The sequence below is a fragment of the Anarrhichthys ocellatus genome, unplaced genomic scaffold (assembly GCF_004355925.1).
Source record: "Anarrhichthys ocellatus isolate YVR2014 unplaced genomic scaffold, GSC_Weel_1.0 scaffold6, whole genome shotgun sequence".
Classification (NCBI taxonomy): domain Eukaryota; kingdom Metazoa; phylum Chordata; class Actinopteri; order Perciformes; family Anarhichadidae; genus Anarrhichthys; species Anarrhichthys ocellatus.
In genome coordinates, this window is record NW_022280036.1 from 11,918,694 (window position 1) to 11,937,596 (window position 18,903).

Consider the following 18,903-nt stretch of genomic DNA (forward strand, 5'->3'; position numbering starts at 1 on the left):
CAATATGTCACATTCAACAGAGGGCAAAAGTTAAAATGTTTAAAACATTAACCCTGCAGTATGTTTGCACGTTTAAAACATTAACCCTGCAGTATGTTTGCACGTTTAAATACCTTTCAAAGAAGGTTGGCGAGCAGGCGTTCATTGACATAGTCATAGCCGATGAGTTCTGGCAGTCCAGCCCATCCAACATAATGTCGGGGTAATCCTCCGCACTACAGGACGGGGTACGTGGAGTCTGCATTACTTCCTCAAAGCTGGGGCAGGAGATGACAGATGTTGGCGTGGGAACACCAGTTGGCCTGTTTTGATCTGGCCTGGGGGAAGCAGGAAGGTTCTCCTTCATTTGTTGGCCAGCCAGCCAGTCCTTTGAGTTTTGACTGTCTGCAGACTGGAACTTCCTGCTTGGGGACATCATTTGGGCTGGGAGACCCACATCCTTCAGCTTCTTCTCTTTAAGACCAGACTCCAGACTGTTGGACTTCTTGGATGATAGCTCACTGCGGTTTTTCCGTACTTCCTCTGTGGACTTGGTCTTGTCCTTGAGTTTAGGGTCCCCTGACTTGGGTCTCAGCTTCTCCATTTGCTTCATCCTTTCTTTATGTTTCTTGTGGCGCTCTTCAATCTCCTGGTCTTTTAGACTCAACATCTGACCAAAACTTGTCATTTGATAATCACCATCCACCAGCAGTTTTTCACGTGGACGATTATCTTTCCTTACTGTGTCCTTGGACTGAGTGAGCTTTTCATTTTCATCCTTAGCCTTAGATTTACTGTGGTCCATTCTGTTGTCTTTGTCCAATGCATCCCGACTTCTGTCTTTTTTCAGATCAAATTTAGGACTTTCTTCTTTTGACCTTTCTTTCAGAACAGTGACCTGTGGACTATCTTTCAACCCCGACTTCACATCCTCTTTGGAGTGTTTAAGTGACCCAAAGCCATCAATGTACTTATTCTTCTCCTCCTTTATTTTTTCCTTATGTTTCTCCTTCTTCTTTTTGTCCTTCGTCCTGTCACTGATGACACCAGCTGCTTTGTCCTTGTCCTTTTTGGACATCTCTTTTTCAAATTCCAAGGTTTTATCAAAGTCGTCTTCACCGTCTCCCTTACTTCCATATGGGAATGTGTAAGGGTCTGCCTCTAGAGGCATGGGCTCTTTCTCAAAAGGTAGACTCTCTCTGCGGCTGTAAGACTCTCTGATCTCCTCTGTCTTGTCACGTTTGTCTCCTTTGTCCTTCTTGACCTTTTCTTTCTCCTTGTCGTGGCTTTTCTTGGACGAGGATGAAGAGGAATGCCGGTGCCTCTCTTTCTCTCTGAACTTGTCTTGGGGTGTAGATATGGACAGGGAGTCTCTCCTGTCCTCAGTCACATCAGTCAGGCTGATGGAGTCATAGTAAGTAGCGAGGATTGGCTCATGACCTCGGTCAGTGAAACTATCTGAAGAGATTTCACTGTTCTTGTCATTGGAGTCATCCTTGTAGTCATTCATGGCTTCTTCCTCCAATTTTTCTAAGAGGGACTTTTCATTCTCACCACTGCCTTTTGAGGGTTTCCTTTCCTTAGAATGGTCGAGCTTGTCTTTATATTTGCTCTTTGTCTTTTCCTCACTGGTGTCCCTTTTGTCCAACAGCTTCTGCTTATTTTTCTTCTCCTGATTTGAGTCCAGTGAAATTCTGTCTTTTCTTTCCTTGTGTTTTGCATCTACAGAATCTTTCTTGTCTTTGTTGTGTTTCTCTAGAGAGCCTTTTCTTTCTTTACCGGTGTCAAATGTTGTCTTTTCTTTCTTCTTTTCTTTGTGGTCTTTGTCCTTTGCCTTTTCTGTGTTGTGTTTAGCCTCTGCAGAAGATTTTCTTATTTTTTCTGATGGGAAATGATCCAGCTCATCCTGATCAGGTGTTAAGTCTTTTCTGACGGAGTCAGACACAAGTGCAACAGCCCCATTGTAGCTGTCCTCGTCATCATCACTTTCATCAGTGAAGATGTCAGCTATCTTGTACCACGTTTTCTCACGGATTTTCTCAGGTTTTCTTTCCTCTTTCTTTACCTCCAAAAAGTCCTTCTCCCTATCAGCATGTTTGTCTTGAGAGGCCTTTTCTTTCTTGTCCTTGGTCTGTTCTGAGGACATCTTTCGATCTTTGTCTTTGCCATGACACTCTTTGTGTTTGTCTTTGACTCCCTCCTTCTTGTCTTTGGTGCCCCTGTCTGCATCCTTTTCCTTGACAGTTTTTTCTGCAGAGCTTTTCTCGCCCTTATCTTTCTCCTGATCAGCTCCTCTGTCTTTTGTTTTCTCCTTGTGCTTGTCAGCTTTCGTCTTTTCTCGCTTTTCCACTCCCTCACCCTTCTTTTCTTTCTCCTTTCCAGAATGGTTTCTTTCTCTGATATCACACAATTTACTGACAGCATCAGTGTCTTTGAAGAAAGCATCATTGCCATATTCATCTCTTAAAGTTTCCTGTTTGATTTTGACCTCTTTTCTTTCCTTCGTGAAGTCATTCGAGTCTTTACGGTCTCGACTGTTGTCTAAAGAGTCCTTGTCTTTCTTGTCTTTGACTGCGTCTGTGGACTCCTTCCGCTTCTTTTCTTTTTCAACCGAGTGACTGGAGTTTAGTTTCTGTTTTTCTGACCAGTCCTTCTTCTTTTCATTTGTCTTTTCTGAGGAATCTTTGTCTTTCTTCTTAGAGGGGGCTTCTTTATCTGATCTTTTCTCATTGTGATCTGATTTCTTGTCCTTGACTTTGTTTTCTTTCCTCCTTGTCTCTTCCTTAACAGTCTCGACAATTAGTTTAACAGCGTTGTTGGCTTTATATTCCTTGTACTCCTTGACAGGAGCGTCCCAACTATCATCTCCATAAAGGGAGGAGTCAGAGGACATCTCCGAGCCCCATCTGTCATGATGGTCATCTGAGGCACTGAGCTTTGTGTCCTCCAAGTTGAGGAAGTGGTTGTTAACGTCATAGCCTTCGTACTCAGACTCTTCCTTCTGTGCTTTGTCTTTTTTACATTTGTCCTTCTCCTCCTTGGGGTTTTTCTCCTTGTCCACCTTTAGATGTTTTTCCTCTTTCTGCTCACTTTTCCTGTCTGCCTTTGAGGAGGACTTGTCCTTGGACTTTTTCTTTTTCTCCTCTTTGTGAGCCTTTTGTTTATCGTCCTTGGGCTTCTCCTTGACAGTTCTTTCCTTGTCAGATTTTAAAGGCTTCTCCCTCTCCTCTTTAATTGTCTTATCCTTGGTGGAGTCCTTTGTTTTCTTATTTTTCTCCTCTTTTGCTGTTCTGTGCACGTCTTTTCCAGATGACCAATCCTTATCCTCAGACTTGCTTTTCGAAAGCCTATCCTCTTTTTTTGAATGGTCTTTTTCGTGTTTAGATAACTTGACCTTGCTCTCAGCGGGCGATTCTGCCTCAACAATTAGGGACTTCTGCCTTGAATCATCAAAATCAAAAGAATAGCTCTTGACAAATTTCTCATTCATGTCTTGATTGAGAACTAGACTAGGAGCTTTGTCCTTTTCCTTATTTTTGTGCTTGTGCTTCACCTTATGCTTTTTCAGCACTTTGCCATCTACATCGGTTTTGGAGATCGCACTGTCTGCATTGGAGTTTTTGTAGAGCTCAGAATTCTTCTTGTCTACTGCGCTACTGTGCACACTGTTATTCTTCTTTTTGCTCTCCTGCGCTTTCCTCTTCACTTGTTTTATTGACTCTACACTGGAATCAGCGGAGGAGTAGTCGGACTCACTGGACAGTCTTGTTCTGACTGAATCTGAGAGAGAACTGACGTCGGACCACGTCGGAGATGACACAGTCTTCCAGCCATCTGTCCTCCACTGCTTTGGATGCTGTTCTGCTAATGATGGTACTTGTTTCTGAGAGTTCGAGTTTCCATGGGAAGATGAGGAGGATGCGTTAAAGCCAGGGGAGTCTTTCAGACTTGCTGCAGAAGAGTCCTTTATACTGTTTGAGCCCTTATCATCCTCACTCTCCATATCTCCACAATCAGAGTCAGATGTACAGAACTTGTCATTGACTTTACCAAACCGCACTTCTTTACTGACATTGTTTTTACTCTCTTTCTTCCGTTTCTTTTTGACTTTATTCTTGTCTTTTTGTTGTTTAGAGCTCATGCTGCTAGAGTCTCTAGTCTTAGTATTTGTTTGCTGGGCTTGTTGCCGCGGCGTAGGCGCTGGCGTGAAAGACGTCCTATCATCCTCGTCTGAACTGTTACTGTCAGAGATGATCCGCCTGACAGTTTTCTTTGGTGTGAGCGAGTTGCTTTTGGAATAGGTTTTGACCTCCATCTTCGGTGTGGCGATCAAGCTGTTGGCCTTGATGACCATTTCCTTACGGAAGTCTTTTTTCAAAAGGTGTTTATCGTCCACAGGAGGAACACGTTCCTCCTCATCATCCTCATCAAATTCATACTCGTCTTTTACGGGTGTAACAGCAGATTTAGGAGTGTCAATGGTTTTCCCTTTCAACTTCAACTTCTCAAACTCTGAGTCCGTGTTATTGCCATCGACAGAGCTGGACGGGGCAAATGAGGGTGCATCTTCCTCCTCTGAAGATTCTGTGTAGAAAAAAAGAGGCAGGATCAAACACAACAGCCCCATGATCTATACTAAGAATTTACATAACTTACAAAAGTCATGTTATTAGGTGTCTGGAAGATTTCATCATAAATACCTGATGAACTTTCTTCACTTGAGGTGTAAGTGCCTTTCCCCAGCAATAGATTCAGCATAGTTGGAGAGTTGGCAACCTTCAGTGCTGTTTCACCTCTCCTGTTGCTTTGACGTGGGTCCCCTCCATACCGTAAAAGTAGTTTAACCACCTGAAATGAATACAATTAAATATTGAATTAATATAAATTGCAATTTAAGAGGTGATAAGATAAAGTTCTCTCGTGGTTCAGACTTTAAAGAGGTCAGAGGTTACAAAGTTAATGTACCACTAGCTTCATGGATAAGCTCGACAGACAGTCAGGGTAATAATCTCTTATGCAGTCTCATAATTACTGGATCTATCGTTTTGAATTATGAATTTAGAAAGGTTATTTTGTTCTTTTCCTAAAATGTGTGTTTTCAGACATGAACTGCCTACATTTTCTGGCTTTTTATTTTTTCTTACCTTGAAATGTCCATTGTTGGATGCATCGTGTAGAGGGGTGTCATCATCCAGACCCTTGGTGTTGACCTCTGCTCCGGCTGCCAGCAGCTGCTTGGCCACATCATAATACCCTCTGTTGCACGCCTCATGCAATGCAGTCCAGCCTAAACCGGAGAGGAAATTACTGTGTGAGAGGTGTATTGAATATACGAATAGATATACATTGGTACACGCACAAAGTACAAGGACAGTCTATACAAAAAGCCTCTCACCTGCAAAGTCTTTTACATTCACATCAGCTCCCTCGCTGATGAGCTCCTTGATGCGGCGTATCTCTCCACGGATTGCTGATCTGTGCAGCCGAGTCTCCCCTCTCTCATTCCGTTTATTCACTTTGTCTTTGGTTTTAGATGCAGAGTTTGGCGTTCCCTTCTGACCCATACTGGACTGTGACTGATGCTTTGGTGTTGTGTCTGTAAGTAGGTGATGGACACACATTTCAACACTCCAACAGTGAATTTGTTTTCATCGTTGTTTCCATTTTGTCGACCCTTATTTCCCCTAATACTATGAATACTGGTTTGTTTGGAGTGCTTACAGCCAGAAGGGGGCAATCTTACTCTAGCAATCAACAGCAGAGCACTTGGACCTACTTCACTTGAGCTCATTTCATCCCATTTACGAGATTAAATCCAAGCCTTAATCACATTTGCATTATTGAGTTTGCACAGTTTTTGTCCCAAATTATATTTAAAACACACTTACTTAATATATGCCCATGCCTTCAGGCATGTAACAAAGGAATACACAAATAAAAGTGGCTTAGCATTGGTGCTTACCAATCTAAGCTGTCCTTTCTAAATTATCTCAACAGTATAAAATAGGCACAATGTTGCACAAATAACGCTATTTAAGGTATTTAAGACATTGAGGGCAAAATGACTTTGTCTACCACTAATAAATATACCACTTGACAGGACATTAGGAGGAAGTAAATGTTATGAATAATCATCTAACAGCAGATAGGATAACAGATAACAAATCAACTAAACCAGAATGCTTGCAGGTCTTTTATATTTGGAAGTCTGTTATGATTTGGCTCAAATGCTGAGATTGCACAATTAGTTCCAGATTAACGCAATACCAACAAAAGAGTTGGTTTCATTTCCTGGACAGCCCCATGCTGTATTTCATAATAATAATTCCACTACTGTAAATTAACAAATATGTGACTGTTATGGCTGCAAAAACAGAACAACCACTTTTCTGATTGACAGCATGGCTGTAATAAGAATTCACGTGGATTAGCTTGTATGACTAGATTCAAATTAAGCACCCGGTCCTTTCCAGAGGCAGAATACGGCCGAGATGTGGCAACAAAACGTGCTCAACGTCCCAAAGAATAAACAAAAATAATCAATCTCATGCCCCATCTCCCCCTCTCAGCCTCTTTCTCTTTAAGACCACCATCAGTGTTCACTCACACACACACACACACACACACACACACACACACACACACACACTCTACTGCCTCCCATCCCTCTTTCCTTGTCTGCCAGCCGTCCACAGAAGACGTGGCCTCCATGATAAGCACGCACCTGGACTGTTGACGGACTCCTCAGCTGTCATTTGCATGAGCAAGGCCACCTGCTGCCGCTCAGAGAGGGGGTACCCGGCCCGGATCCCTGGCATCCCCATTCCAAACGGCAAACCCGCCTTCCGGGTGTTGGTTGGCTCTTTTTTAATCCGCTTCCGCTCTGGACCTGGTTTTTCTGCAATGACAGTGAGAGGAGAGAAGTTAATGTTATTATTGGGCTGCGTGGACACACATGTATTCATGCACTTAAGGTCACATTCTCATATCCTGGAGCAGAGGTCTAGTGTCTGTTCCAGAGACCCATCCGAAAACTAAAGGGGACAGAGCATTCTGCACTTAGGGCCCTGAGGGTCTTGAACGATCTGCCCGAGGAAACTGGGTCGGCTGAGTCGGTGATCTCCTTTAATCCCTTCTTAAAATATACTTTTATTGCAGTGCTTTTCCTTATTTTACTCCAGTTTTATTTTCATTTGTAATGCAATTTTAATTCCTTTAAAAATGTTGTTCTTTTCCTTTTCGTACCTATTCATGCACTATCATAGTTTTTATACACCAAATCCAAAACAATTGTTCTCGATTAAACCTGATGTTTTTATGGCTTGTATTTTGAAAAGTGGTCTAAGGATTAAAGAATTGCATTATCAATCGTTCACGCACACAAACAAATCTAATTGACTGGAACTTGTGAAGGGTGAGTGTTATTTTGTTATACCAGTAAAAAAAATGTTCGTGAAATTATTCATTGGCTGTTAATATGACTGCTAAAAAGTCCTTAAATTAGTTATCTTTTTTGTCACATCATTATATTGTTTCCCTGAAACATAATTAAGCTGTTTATTTCTTAAATTTGTCCTTCACATACACACACACACACACACACACACACACACACATACATACAACAATCTTTCACCAATATGAACATTTTTAAAAGCTGAATCACAAGGGTAGAACACCCTGCAAAAAGTCAGCTAGTTTCCAAAATAAACATAAAAAAAACATACTTGCATAATCATGTATATGTAGCCAAGTGTGTCAGAGGTTTGGTGTTTGCAGGGGCTGACTTTTATGTTATTGGGTGACCCATTATGACCCAGCTGCTCCTGAGGGAGGGAGGGGCCAACCAGTAGTGTGTTTATGTCTGTCTGTCTCATAGCCAATCAGTCCACATCCAGAGAGAGGAAAGAGGGTGTGACTTGGCAGACCCAGGGTTATTACGAAATAGTTGGTTTACATTTCAATTCAATGTGGCCTTGCCAAGGTCGCCACATGCCTGCCTGCGTGCCTGCTCGGCTTACTGGAGACACCGTGCTACTGGACAAAAGCAGCTGCTCCACAAAGACACACCCAGCAATTATTTTCAGCGGTAACATACCATCTGATGACCCTTACGGAGGGCAGAGCTACACATGACTGTAACACTTCAATCACTGAGGGGGAACAACTCCCAGAGCAAGAAAACGCGAGTGACCCAAAAAAGAAAAATAGGACCAGCAAATGTCAACTGTGCATGTACAGAGACACCCGTAGATTTGTGAATGCCTCCAAGTCCAACTCCTTCGAGACCTTTCTCGTTCCAAGACTGGCTGCATTGCTCAAGGCCACAAACACACAAGTAAACAAAGCAAGAAGGAAGCATGGCGGCTGACGCTTCCCATGGCTAAAAGGCTTTCCAGGAAAAGATTTTTCCAGTCACAAGTACAGAGCTGATGAACTTTCGCTAACATCTGTGAATACTTACAGCTAATGTGCCCCCACCCCTCTTTGATACGCTCTCACGTTTGCCATTAAGACACATTCCTTCAACTAGACCTGGAACCAACCAGCTGGAACCAACCAGCTGGAACCACAAAAGCAGTCCAAACATGTTTTTTTTTGAGCAACAGAACAGAGAAAGTGCAAGGCTAGCTTTTCCAGGCTATGTTTATAAGATTGGGAACCAGGAAGGCAGTTATTACCCATGTGGAGGACTGCTACTTAACGGCACGCAAGACCAAAGTCTGGAATACAAGATTCACCATCACTGGCCTGCTCATCTCTGAGCAGGTAAGCTTCACCAGCGACATATAAAATGACAAATTGTCAAACCAGCAGCTGAGAAATGCATGTACAAATGTGTTGTGCTTTCAACTGCTGTGGAAAACAGGACACAGCTACAAACGAGATTTGTTTCACATGTTTACAAAGGAAGTGATTTTATTTTGCTTTCATATGGTTCGCGTTTGGTTTATCACCCTGAGAGTTTAAGGAAAGATGCAGATAAAAATGGCAAAGACATGTGTCCAACGTATGCCCACTATAGTTTATCATCAAGTGATTCAAAAATACATGTCACATGTGGATGACTGTATTACACAAAAGGAACAAACAATGACACAGCATACTGTGCCTGCTCCCATAGTGTGTGTTTCTGTTGGATGTCTATTTAGGGAACACTGCTGGAGCTCTTATGTGTCTCAATAAATTGATATTACTCAGCTTACACACATCGGTGAAACTTTACTCTCCTTACGGCTTGAAAACTAAGCATTGCCCCCCCATGAATAGAGTGCCTACCTGAGCCAGGGGAGGAGACCACATGAAACATAAATGGCTGGAAATAATAGAGGTAGATTTTGATATGGCAGGCAGACAATGTCAGCTAAAGCCAAAACAAACCGTCTGGCTCGGATAACGAATGCACCTCCACGACCAGAAGAACCACTCTAACCAGCCAGACCAGGTATGTTTGACCGTAGCACGAAAGAGTGAAACAAAGCTCTGTTTAGGGACTAATGAACACCGCATAAACAGGAAGTCGAGGGAGACGAGACAGGAAGTGGCCAACAGGATGTTTGTCAATGCTTTTGTATTGAGCAAGAGAGACTGATAGAAATACAGTATGAACATAGGGGGTGAATGATGTTCTGCCTGACCTCTCTATCTATGCCTGTTACATACTGCTTTAATCAGTTATGCAGTGACTGTACTGCTTCTGTCTATCAGTGTCATTCAGAGCCTGTGTGAGTCTGGGAGACAGAAAGACAAATATAACCTGCCAGAGGGAAAACGTGTGGGCTGAAGATCTGCGCAAACCACTGTTTTGATTTCTGCAACCCACTCTACGTGGCTCAGCTCGCACCTTCTTTCAACCTTCACAGACCCGACCATCATTACCGTGCCGCACAACTGACCCGGTGGCAAAGGCTATGCTGCAATTACAATTAATATTCTAGAGGGCTGCAAAGGAAATGACAAAGTTATTTCGTGTGAGCACAAGCTACAAATCCAAAGATGTAAAAAAAGAGCAAGTGACTTAGAAAGCAACATCAGCAAGCTGGCCACATTCGTTTGGATAATACATTTTGGTCTTTTGTACATTCTAGGAGGGCATTTTCACACCGAAAAACAATTCTTTACTGGTATGTATGACGTCGGCCTGCTCGGACAGGGTACAGAGATGTGCAGCTCATTTTCAATGCCACCAAAATAACCAATTAAACTCATTAGCCACAGACTGTCTGACACAGAGACATAAACATATTAGCGCTGCATCAATTCTTTTTCTTATTGATCAATGGATTAGTCGTTAGAAAGAGTCCAAAATAAGCTCATCAAATTGCTTGTCCAGTCCAATTCATGTTATGTCAATTGGCCAATAGATTCATCTACTCATATTAGCAGTATAAATTAGCAGTATACATTTTTTTTGTGGCTGTAATCAAACATTGTTAAAGTGAACGCTGACAGCATGAAGCGACAGAATGAAGTGTTTGCGTTTGTCTCACTCCTTAGATGATAGCTGTCCATTATTTAATTGTTTTCCAACTAAGAGGACATAAAGAACAGGAAGAAAAGATTCTGTTTTCATGTTTTGGTACTTCAGTGAGGCTAGCGCTCTAGTTGTTTTCACTAGTAAACAGCCTCTGGAGACTTATCCTTCTCAGCGCCGCCTGTACCCTTTATCGCTGACCGCTGTGGATAGTGGAAAGGAGGAAGAGCGGAAGGAGGCTGACCTCAAGGAGGAGGAAGGCTAATGTCTAGCCTCTTCATGAGGAGGTCATGGGAGGCTTGGCAATTCTGTGAAGGAGCATTGAAGTTTGCAGAGCTTTGATTAACTCCAACTTGACTGATCTGCAGTGTGCTGTGGACAGACGTACGATGAGTACATATTCCTGTCCCTGCTCTAACTCGCTCATAGGCTCTTGTAATGTTTGTAAACACTAAGCAGGCTACTTGCATGATTAACCAGTTGCTTAGTCCGACCCCTTGACCGCAGACTGGCCAATCATAGTGCTTCATAGACTCTTGTGCAATCGTTTCAGATTTCACACTAGCCATGGCTAGACGTTGTGCAATAGTGATATTTGTTACCCGGAGAGGTTGGACAGAGAACTATTTTTCTAAAACGTTATGTTTCTATGTGAAATCCTGTGGCGCTAACATTAGCACATCATTAACTAGCATTAGCACTTCTATGCTATGCTAGCTAGTGAAGGTGTACTGAATGTCTACACATACAATCATTAAAAAGCAAAAGCAGTAACAGTAAATAAAGATACCTGGCTTTACAGCAACAGTGTTTATTTAATTTCATTGTGTTCCATCTCGGTCGCCGGGTGATGTGGTGGTTCACTTTTACACTGTGATCTGTAACTTTAACCTTTAGCATCTCCATTTATCTTCTAAACCTGTTTTTGCTGCTCAATCAGTTTGACTTCCTGGATATATCCTTCAAATGTATATCGAAGACCCTTCTGTCTGTTTCTCTGAAAGTACTTCTTTGTTTTTTCCAAAAGCAGAGTTGATGACTCCGTGGTAGCTCGAAGAGAATAACAGCGTAACAGCGGGGGGGCTTAGCGAGGGGTCAATTGGAGGCTTAGTTAATAGCAATGTATTACTGCCATTATAGCCCAAGCTCAGGCTAAAGTTGATCTTTCAGATATATTTGGTATTCCCTCTGAAGACAATGTCCAACACTACATTTTAACACATCTCCAAATAGCAAAGCTATGACCCATTTCAAATAATAATAATAAATTTTATTTATATAGCGCTTTTCAGAGTACTCAAAGACACTTTACATTAAAATCATTATATATAAAAGCAATACACTAAAAATATAAAATACACAATATCGGTCACACATTAAAAGCAATTTTGAACAGGTGGGTTTTGATCTGTGATTTGAATATGGAAAGTTCAGTGCAGTCTCGGATGTGTTTGGGGAGAGAGTTCCAGAGGGAGGGGACCGATATGGAGAAGGCTCTGTCACCCCATGTCTGGTGCTAAATATGTAGGAAATTGACTTGATAGTATTTAAGAGCTACACTGGAGAGAATCTGCCTGTGGTGTCTTAAAATAATGTCAACTTTTAAACTGGGACAATCACTTGACTTCATATTTAGTTTTTTTGTTGTGAAGCATCTGCAGTGTAACATATTAGCATTTAAAACACAATACCAGCAAATTTCATCTAACACTGTTCTAAATTGACTTGCAATATTTTGGCAGACTTACCGTAAGCATTTTATGAAGGCTGCTTACACACTACTACGGTTTGGTTTTAATACTCACTACTTTTGTAATGCTTATGCCTAGCGTCTAGATGGATATTGTTTTTGTTTTTAAACACGGTTTTAAAAGAAAACATAGTCGAGTGGATGACGCCTTAGTTTGAGCCAAGAACATGGCTGCAGAATATTTTGGTATGTGCTACCATACCCCATGGTCACCTCCATCAGCTCAAGCCACAGAGGACTGGAGAGTTGATAATGGGGTATGGTTAGAGTGTGGGGGGAGAGTTGTGAAGTGTTAGAGGTGTTACATTTTGCAAAGGGGCTAGACACTGACCCAGCAGGGTCAGAGCTTGAATGGCCATGCAACAAAGTCGGACTGTAAAACACAGACATATGCAGAGACAACTCAATATGCAGAGGGGAAAATGATGCAGACACACTACCCCAAGCAGAAATAGAAGCAGAGAAAATACACTTGAATTATTAGGCTAGCCACCGCTAAGACAAAACAAATCTTGCCGATGTGATGAAATCAGCGTCGGAAATACACGAGGGCAAAGGGCAAAACTGCCCCTAAGAAATATAATTTTGCCCCTGATATCACTAGGAGAGGGGCAAAAAATGCCCCCGAACTTTCTAAACGAATAAATAAATGGAGCGCTTCTTAATCAGCCCTGTGACTGCGAGACTGCGGTCAACTCAGCAGACACTTAATTTTAGTGCACCTATATGCTGAAATTCACGGTAAACGCATTCAAACGGCACAGATCGGGAGCGAGCGAAGGACTTTGCAAAGTTAGCGGAAAGATTAACGTGAGACAACATCCTGTTTCTTCAGACGAACATCTGGTTTTCAGAATAAGATGCCAACAAAGTATACATATTGCATAATGGAAATTAGATTAAATGAATTATATTCACATTAAGTATAAAACATGCTACCTGCATCTCGTGAGTTAAAGGGAAAATACACCTAAATTGTGCATAAAGTGTCTTCATTCTTTGATTTGTGGGTTGCTGGAAATGAATAATACCTGACTGACAGTCAATTAAGATATTTTACGAAGCAAAAACTCTGAACTGAATTTGTACCTTCAAATGGCACATTTAAATTTGTTTTAAGGTGCTATAAAAATGTTTTTCTCAAAAATTCCATACAATGACTGATGTATATGTAATCAAGGCATCGTTACTTAATAATTGTTAATAGTTGTTAAAAAAAATGTAATAATAACAAATAACCACAAAGAAATAAGAATAAAATTGAATATGATTGTCTGATTTATGTTTGTTTTTTGTTCAAAAAATCTAAGAAAACACTTTGAATCTGTAGACTACTGCCTAATAGTCTTATTATTGCCATTAGATGACAATTGCTCATATATTGTAACCCTAAATAAGTATATTTATTATTTTGAACAAAGGTTAAATGTTATTTCACAAGTTTCAAAAAGTGCCCCCAATTTTTTGAAAATGCCCCTGGATTTCAGTCAGTGGGGGCAAAAATTGCCACCAAAAAAAATTTGTAAATTTCCTACCCTGGATGAAATACATCCTTGGAGCACCAAGATGAGAGACAGATGCTAGCAACTTGATTGTGTAAACTGAGAATTGTGCTGTGGCTTGAGCCCTGGAAACTTCCTGGCTTATACAGTTTGTAAACATGAAAAACTATTAAGAGACTGTTCCATTTGTAATATGTTGCACACATGGAGGTAAAGTTGAGTCATGGGCTGAAAGACCATACAGGCCAACCCAACGAGAGCCCAAGCTATCAGCATATGAATAGACCGTCCAGCTGTTGTTCCTCAGGGGAGAGTTCACATACCCCCTTACTGAGGGGTGTGTGGTAAAACAGTTTCTTCGAGCCTAACACAGCAAACGTGAATAATATCAAACCAGCTAGTGAGAATAATAATATAATATACAACAAGTGTATATAATTCCCCAACAAACGGTAGACTACATAACATTAAAGTAATCTAGCAAAAGGCAACGACAGGTACACAAACTACAGAGATTCAAGATAAAACAAGTTACAGCTTCTCAATCAAACTGAGCCACACAGCAATGACACACAACCCCATGTGTCTACATAATACATGTCCAATCTTACTGGAACCCAAACCATGAGAGTCATCCGTTGCAGCAGGCATGCTTTTATCTCTCCACTTTTCAAGTGTAATCAAAGAACATAAACCAACATAGTGACGCAGCCAGCGTGGATGATGAAGGCCATCTCCAAAGCCTCCGTTGATGGACCATTATCAACAAACTAAATCCTGAACCCTGAAAGCCCAAAGCCAAACAAGCACGAGCAGTAGTCCTTCTCTCCCTAATTAAAGAAAACACAAAGCCGGAGCCTTACCAAAAGCCGGACCTGGTCAGTCCAGTGCGTTAAACAAACTCCCACTTAATTGGATCATGAGTTTGTGTGGTCCTCCTCTCCTTTCAGAATGCAACTGTAGGAACAAGTTCCTCGGTTCTTCCACGGACTCGCAAGCTGACTTGAAGCTGGAGCTAGGAGCCCATTCACCTCACAAAGCCCAGCCCCTCTTTTCACAGCGCACGCCTAACTACTTCCTGCAAGCTTGAGTGGATGTGATGTAACAACTCCCATTTGATTGCCACTTCAAAGTCACATGCAGTAGAAGCAAAGTCTACGTGTGTGCTCTTACCCGAGTCAGAATCTTTGTGGTCTCCATTAGCTCCAGCAGTGAATGGCAGCTTCCTTTTAGGGGCCTTTTCTTTCATCTCTTTGACCCCATCACTGCGATCCAATTTGGGAGTCTTATTTGACAACACTTTATCCTGTGAAAGAGGCAAAGCAGAACACAAAAGGGAACTTTAAGTGACACGGGTCAGATTTGACACAGCTTTAAATCAGAATGAAGAAAAAAGGACTGTAATTTAAACATCTAGAGGAGTTCAAAAAGAGACGTGGGCTAATGCAGTCAGTCATATATGAGCTAGCTGCGGCTGTAGTCGGTGCCGTTCTCTGCCCCGACTCTTTTAGCTATTATGGGCTTCGCGGAGCAAAACTTTTCCATTTAGATTCTTCCTAGATTCCAAAGCAAAGAGCCGGGGAGCCCTGGGAGAGGAGGCTGAGCCGACGCCGACTCGGCTCTGTGGTCTACAACTGCTGGAAACAGTCACAAACCCAAGTGTATCTGCTACCAACAGATGTGAATACTTGTGTGTTTGAGATCTGATAGTGACTTGCTTAACCTGACCAGAGGCTTTACAGCAGTTAATAGCTGAGAAGACGTGGCAAAAGTCTGGATATGTTTATCATGAATTCTTGTTGGGTTACAATTACATATTTTATTATAAATATCAATCCATGTTTTTTATCAACTAATCAATAGAGTGACCATAAGTAACTGGAGCTCAAAGATTTCTTCAAATTGCTTATTTTGTCTCATCAGCAATCCAAAAATCCAGAGGATTCACTTTACGATTGCATTGCTTTAAAAGCATTCTGGTGTACTCTGAGAAGAAAATTAAGTGATAAGATTTACTTTAAGCAAAAAACTAATTTATTATTCAGCTCTTTGACCACATCATCTCATCAGTATCCGGGCCTCATTTTTCGTGTTCATAAAAGTTATCACCACGAAATCCCCTCATTCTACTTTGAGTTAAAAAAAAAAACAACCTGCAACCAGATCTGCCTGTGTTCCGGTTTAACGTTAACAACTTGGTAACTCGAATTTTCAGCTACTTCCACAGATTTTCTATGAGAGTCTGGCTAGGCTTCTTTGTTCGTGGGCACTTACAAAATCAGCAAGGGGTCAAATAAATTATTTATATATATATATATATATATATATATATATATATATATAACGATACAGAACGTAACTTAAACTTTAACGGAGGGAAATGAAGACGCTGTAGACATCTGAACGCTGATTGGCCAAGACTCGACACGTCAAAGATGTTCAATTGCAAAGATCACGACATCACCTTTTCTCCTTGTCTCACTCCAATCTGAGAAATGCTGGCTGGCCAGTTGACCCCCCCCAAAAAAAGAATCTCTACAGATCTCCACAATTCACGTGGATGATATATTTTGATTCAAAACGGTGAATTTCGCCGAAAAGCGACAAGTTCGCAGGTATGAAATAATTGTGTGGTTGAGAAGGGAGAAGTGAGTGAGAGCCAGACGTTTCAGTGAATGACAGAACGGAATATCACAGCAGCAGAGAACAAATGCATATACCCACATATAAAGCTGTCTGGCAACACACAGCACGGTCAAAGCAAAGCTGGAATACAGGCCATACAAGGAATTTTAAATGAGTCACTCATTTAATGTAAATCTTGATCCAAATCAATTACCAATCTATTTATGATCTATTTATCATGTAGAGTAAATGCATCTCCCTTATAAACACTAGTCCATCCTGCAGTATTTCAGGTAAAGACTGTGCTTGTAGAATACAGATACAGTTAAACATTACAGGACTAATCCCTCAGTGAGAAGTGAATGTACACCAGCCATGGATTCCTCTCTGTTGGGAATTCCTGCTACATTTGTCAAATTGCTCAGTCCAAAATGTATTTTGATATAAAAGGTCAAGCTGTCCAGTATGCTTCATGTACGGAGGGTTTAAGGTCTCATAGCGGAGATGCAGGAGCAGGTCAGATGTGATGTTCAGTACACGCACTCATTTATTTCACTAAATCACTCTGTCCCCTGCTCGTCTCTCTCTGTCTTCGGGGCAGCTTTTCCATTATGTGTCGACTCTTTGAACTCCTCCCCCTGCCCTGCCCCAGTCATAAGACCATGATGTCATGGTACAGTAGAGACAAACGGTGTCAGCTACAGTTAGCTGATCTCTCTCCCTTCCTCTCTCAGTCTGTGTCTCCGCTCAGCGACACACAGGAAACACACAATTCATGCAAAAGCACGATGTACACATCAGAGCGTGTGCAGAAGCTACAGTCATTCCAAGCAGGGATAAACAAGATGCAATTGAGTTATTTCTTTAAGAGAAGAATAAATTAAAAATAAAACAGCAAATGTAGCGCTAAATTGCATTGGTAGAAAATGGTATAAATCAACAAAGTCTATCTCCAGATTTGGACTGGGTTATTTTTTTTTCTTTAGTTAAATTCAAAGAAAGCTTTGACTCGAGACTTTCCTCACATCTGCCTTCACAAGACACCCTGTTTGATGGTCTCCTAGCAATGCCTGCTCTTTTCGCCTCACTCCGTTCCCCCCCCCCTCCCCTCCATGCCAGAGTCTGATGCAATCCTTTGCAGAGGGTTGTAAACCCATGCCTGCATAAGCTGTACCTCTCTTCTCTTCGCCTCTAGTCGCTGCTCAGGGTATAGCTGAACAGTTGGCACACACCCATGACATCATCAAGCTGCGTCCGCCACTTAAATCCACAGCAAACAACACGGCTGTACCCGTGTCAAACTCAGGGGACGCTGCCTTCATAGCCTGCGTTTCAAGACTGAATATTTCTTGACAGAATAAGGCTGTCGAATCCAAAAGGTGCCTCTGAATCTGCCTGAGGAATTCAGAACTCAGCCTCATGTTGCCTGAATCTCAAAGACACAAACACTGCATTCTTTGAGGCAGTCACCAAATTTTCTTATTTATTTTAGCCTACGTTCCCACCGACTGTGAGGCCTTACAAGGTTTTGAAATTGTTGGTCAGTTGTAGTGGTTCAGTGTCAAGTTTCAAGGACAACCAGCAGTTGGGATTACATGTTGTGTACACAAACATTTGGTTATTGTGCACGGTGTGTTTGTCTGTCGGCTTTTTTTTCAGTCTTACCTTCTTCCCACCCTGCTTTTCCACCATGTCGGTGTTGAGTGGGAAGTGGTCCAGCTGGGGGGTTTTAGATCCCCCACCTTTGGGCATCGTTCAGCTCTCCCCACGCCAAGCTTCATTCACGCTGCCATTGCATCGTCGTCAACCGTCTGGAACAAAGGGAAAGAAGAAAAGGTTAGCAACTGGCCACTACGTTTCTTTGAAAACACATTTACACACTGCCAGACGATGCAGCCATTAGCGGCACATCAAGCACTCTATCTTCAACCATTACACCCTGATCTGAAAGAGATGATGAGAGGGAGGACAGCAGGCTGAGGTGCAGCTGTGGGAGGCAAAAAGCTTATCTGTTGGTGAGCAAGGTCTGCCCAAATACCCTAAAAACTATGCTCGGTAGGATCTGCTTATTTTAAAAAGCAAGAGAAACTGCAATCCCTTTAAAAGCAGCAGAGGGACACTATTCAGTCGTATACTGGAGTTTAGATACGACACCTGGACGGACCATGTGAGATATTGCATAACTCCAATGTTGTGGGATACCGAAAGAGCTAGGAACAGCTGAGGAATTTCTTCAGGAACGTGACTGGCACGTCTCGACAAAAACCCAAACAGCTACTTACCGCCATAGCTAGCCACCCCTTGTAATTGTGGGCGTTACCCTGTTGTCAATCATGGTGTCCCTACCACAGTAAGAGGGATCATCGCCTTCTTGCAACCAGAAACCTAGCTGCTATGAGTGATTGGTTTTATCATGAACTTAGTGAGTTCTGTACACTTGTCTGTGCAAGTACACAAAAACAATCATCCCCTGCCTTTGTGAAGAGAGGCCTTCTGCCGCACAGGGCCATGAATTAATCATACATTTCATCCCTCAGCTCTCTCCTCCATAATGCACTGTTTTTTCTGAGTGC

The 18,903-nt window shown here is 42.0% G+C and overlaps 1 protein-coding gene across 4 annotated transcripts in view; it reads right to left on the reverse strand.

Annotated features, from left to right (window-relative positions):
• The window catches only part of ankrd11 (ankyrin repeat domain 11), a 95,451-nt gene that overhangs the window by 8,356 nt on the left and 68,192 nt on the right, over positions 1-18,903 (reverse strand). For all 4 annotated transcript variants that reach the window (XM_031846573.1, XM_031846574.1, XM_031846575.1 and 1 more), the window contains exons 3-9: positions 17,996-18,141; positions 14,879-15,011; positions 6,704-6,877; positions 5,375-5,575; positions 5,124-5,266; positions 4,680-4,827; positions 114-4,563 (exon numbers count right to left, since the gene is read on the reverse strand). In XM_031846573.1, coding sequence (XP_031702433.1) covers positions 114-4,563; positions 4,680-4,827; positions 5,124-5,266; positions 5,375-5,575; positions 6,704-6,877; positions 14,879-15,011; positions 17,996-18,082 — 5,336 coding nt within the window. In that variant the 5' untranslated portion in view covers positions 18,083-18,141. The remainder of the gene's footprint in view (positions 1-113; positions 4,564-4,679; positions 4,828-5,123; positions 5,267-5,374; positions 5,576-6,703; positions 6,878-14,878; positions 15,012-17,995; positions 18,142-18,903) is intronic.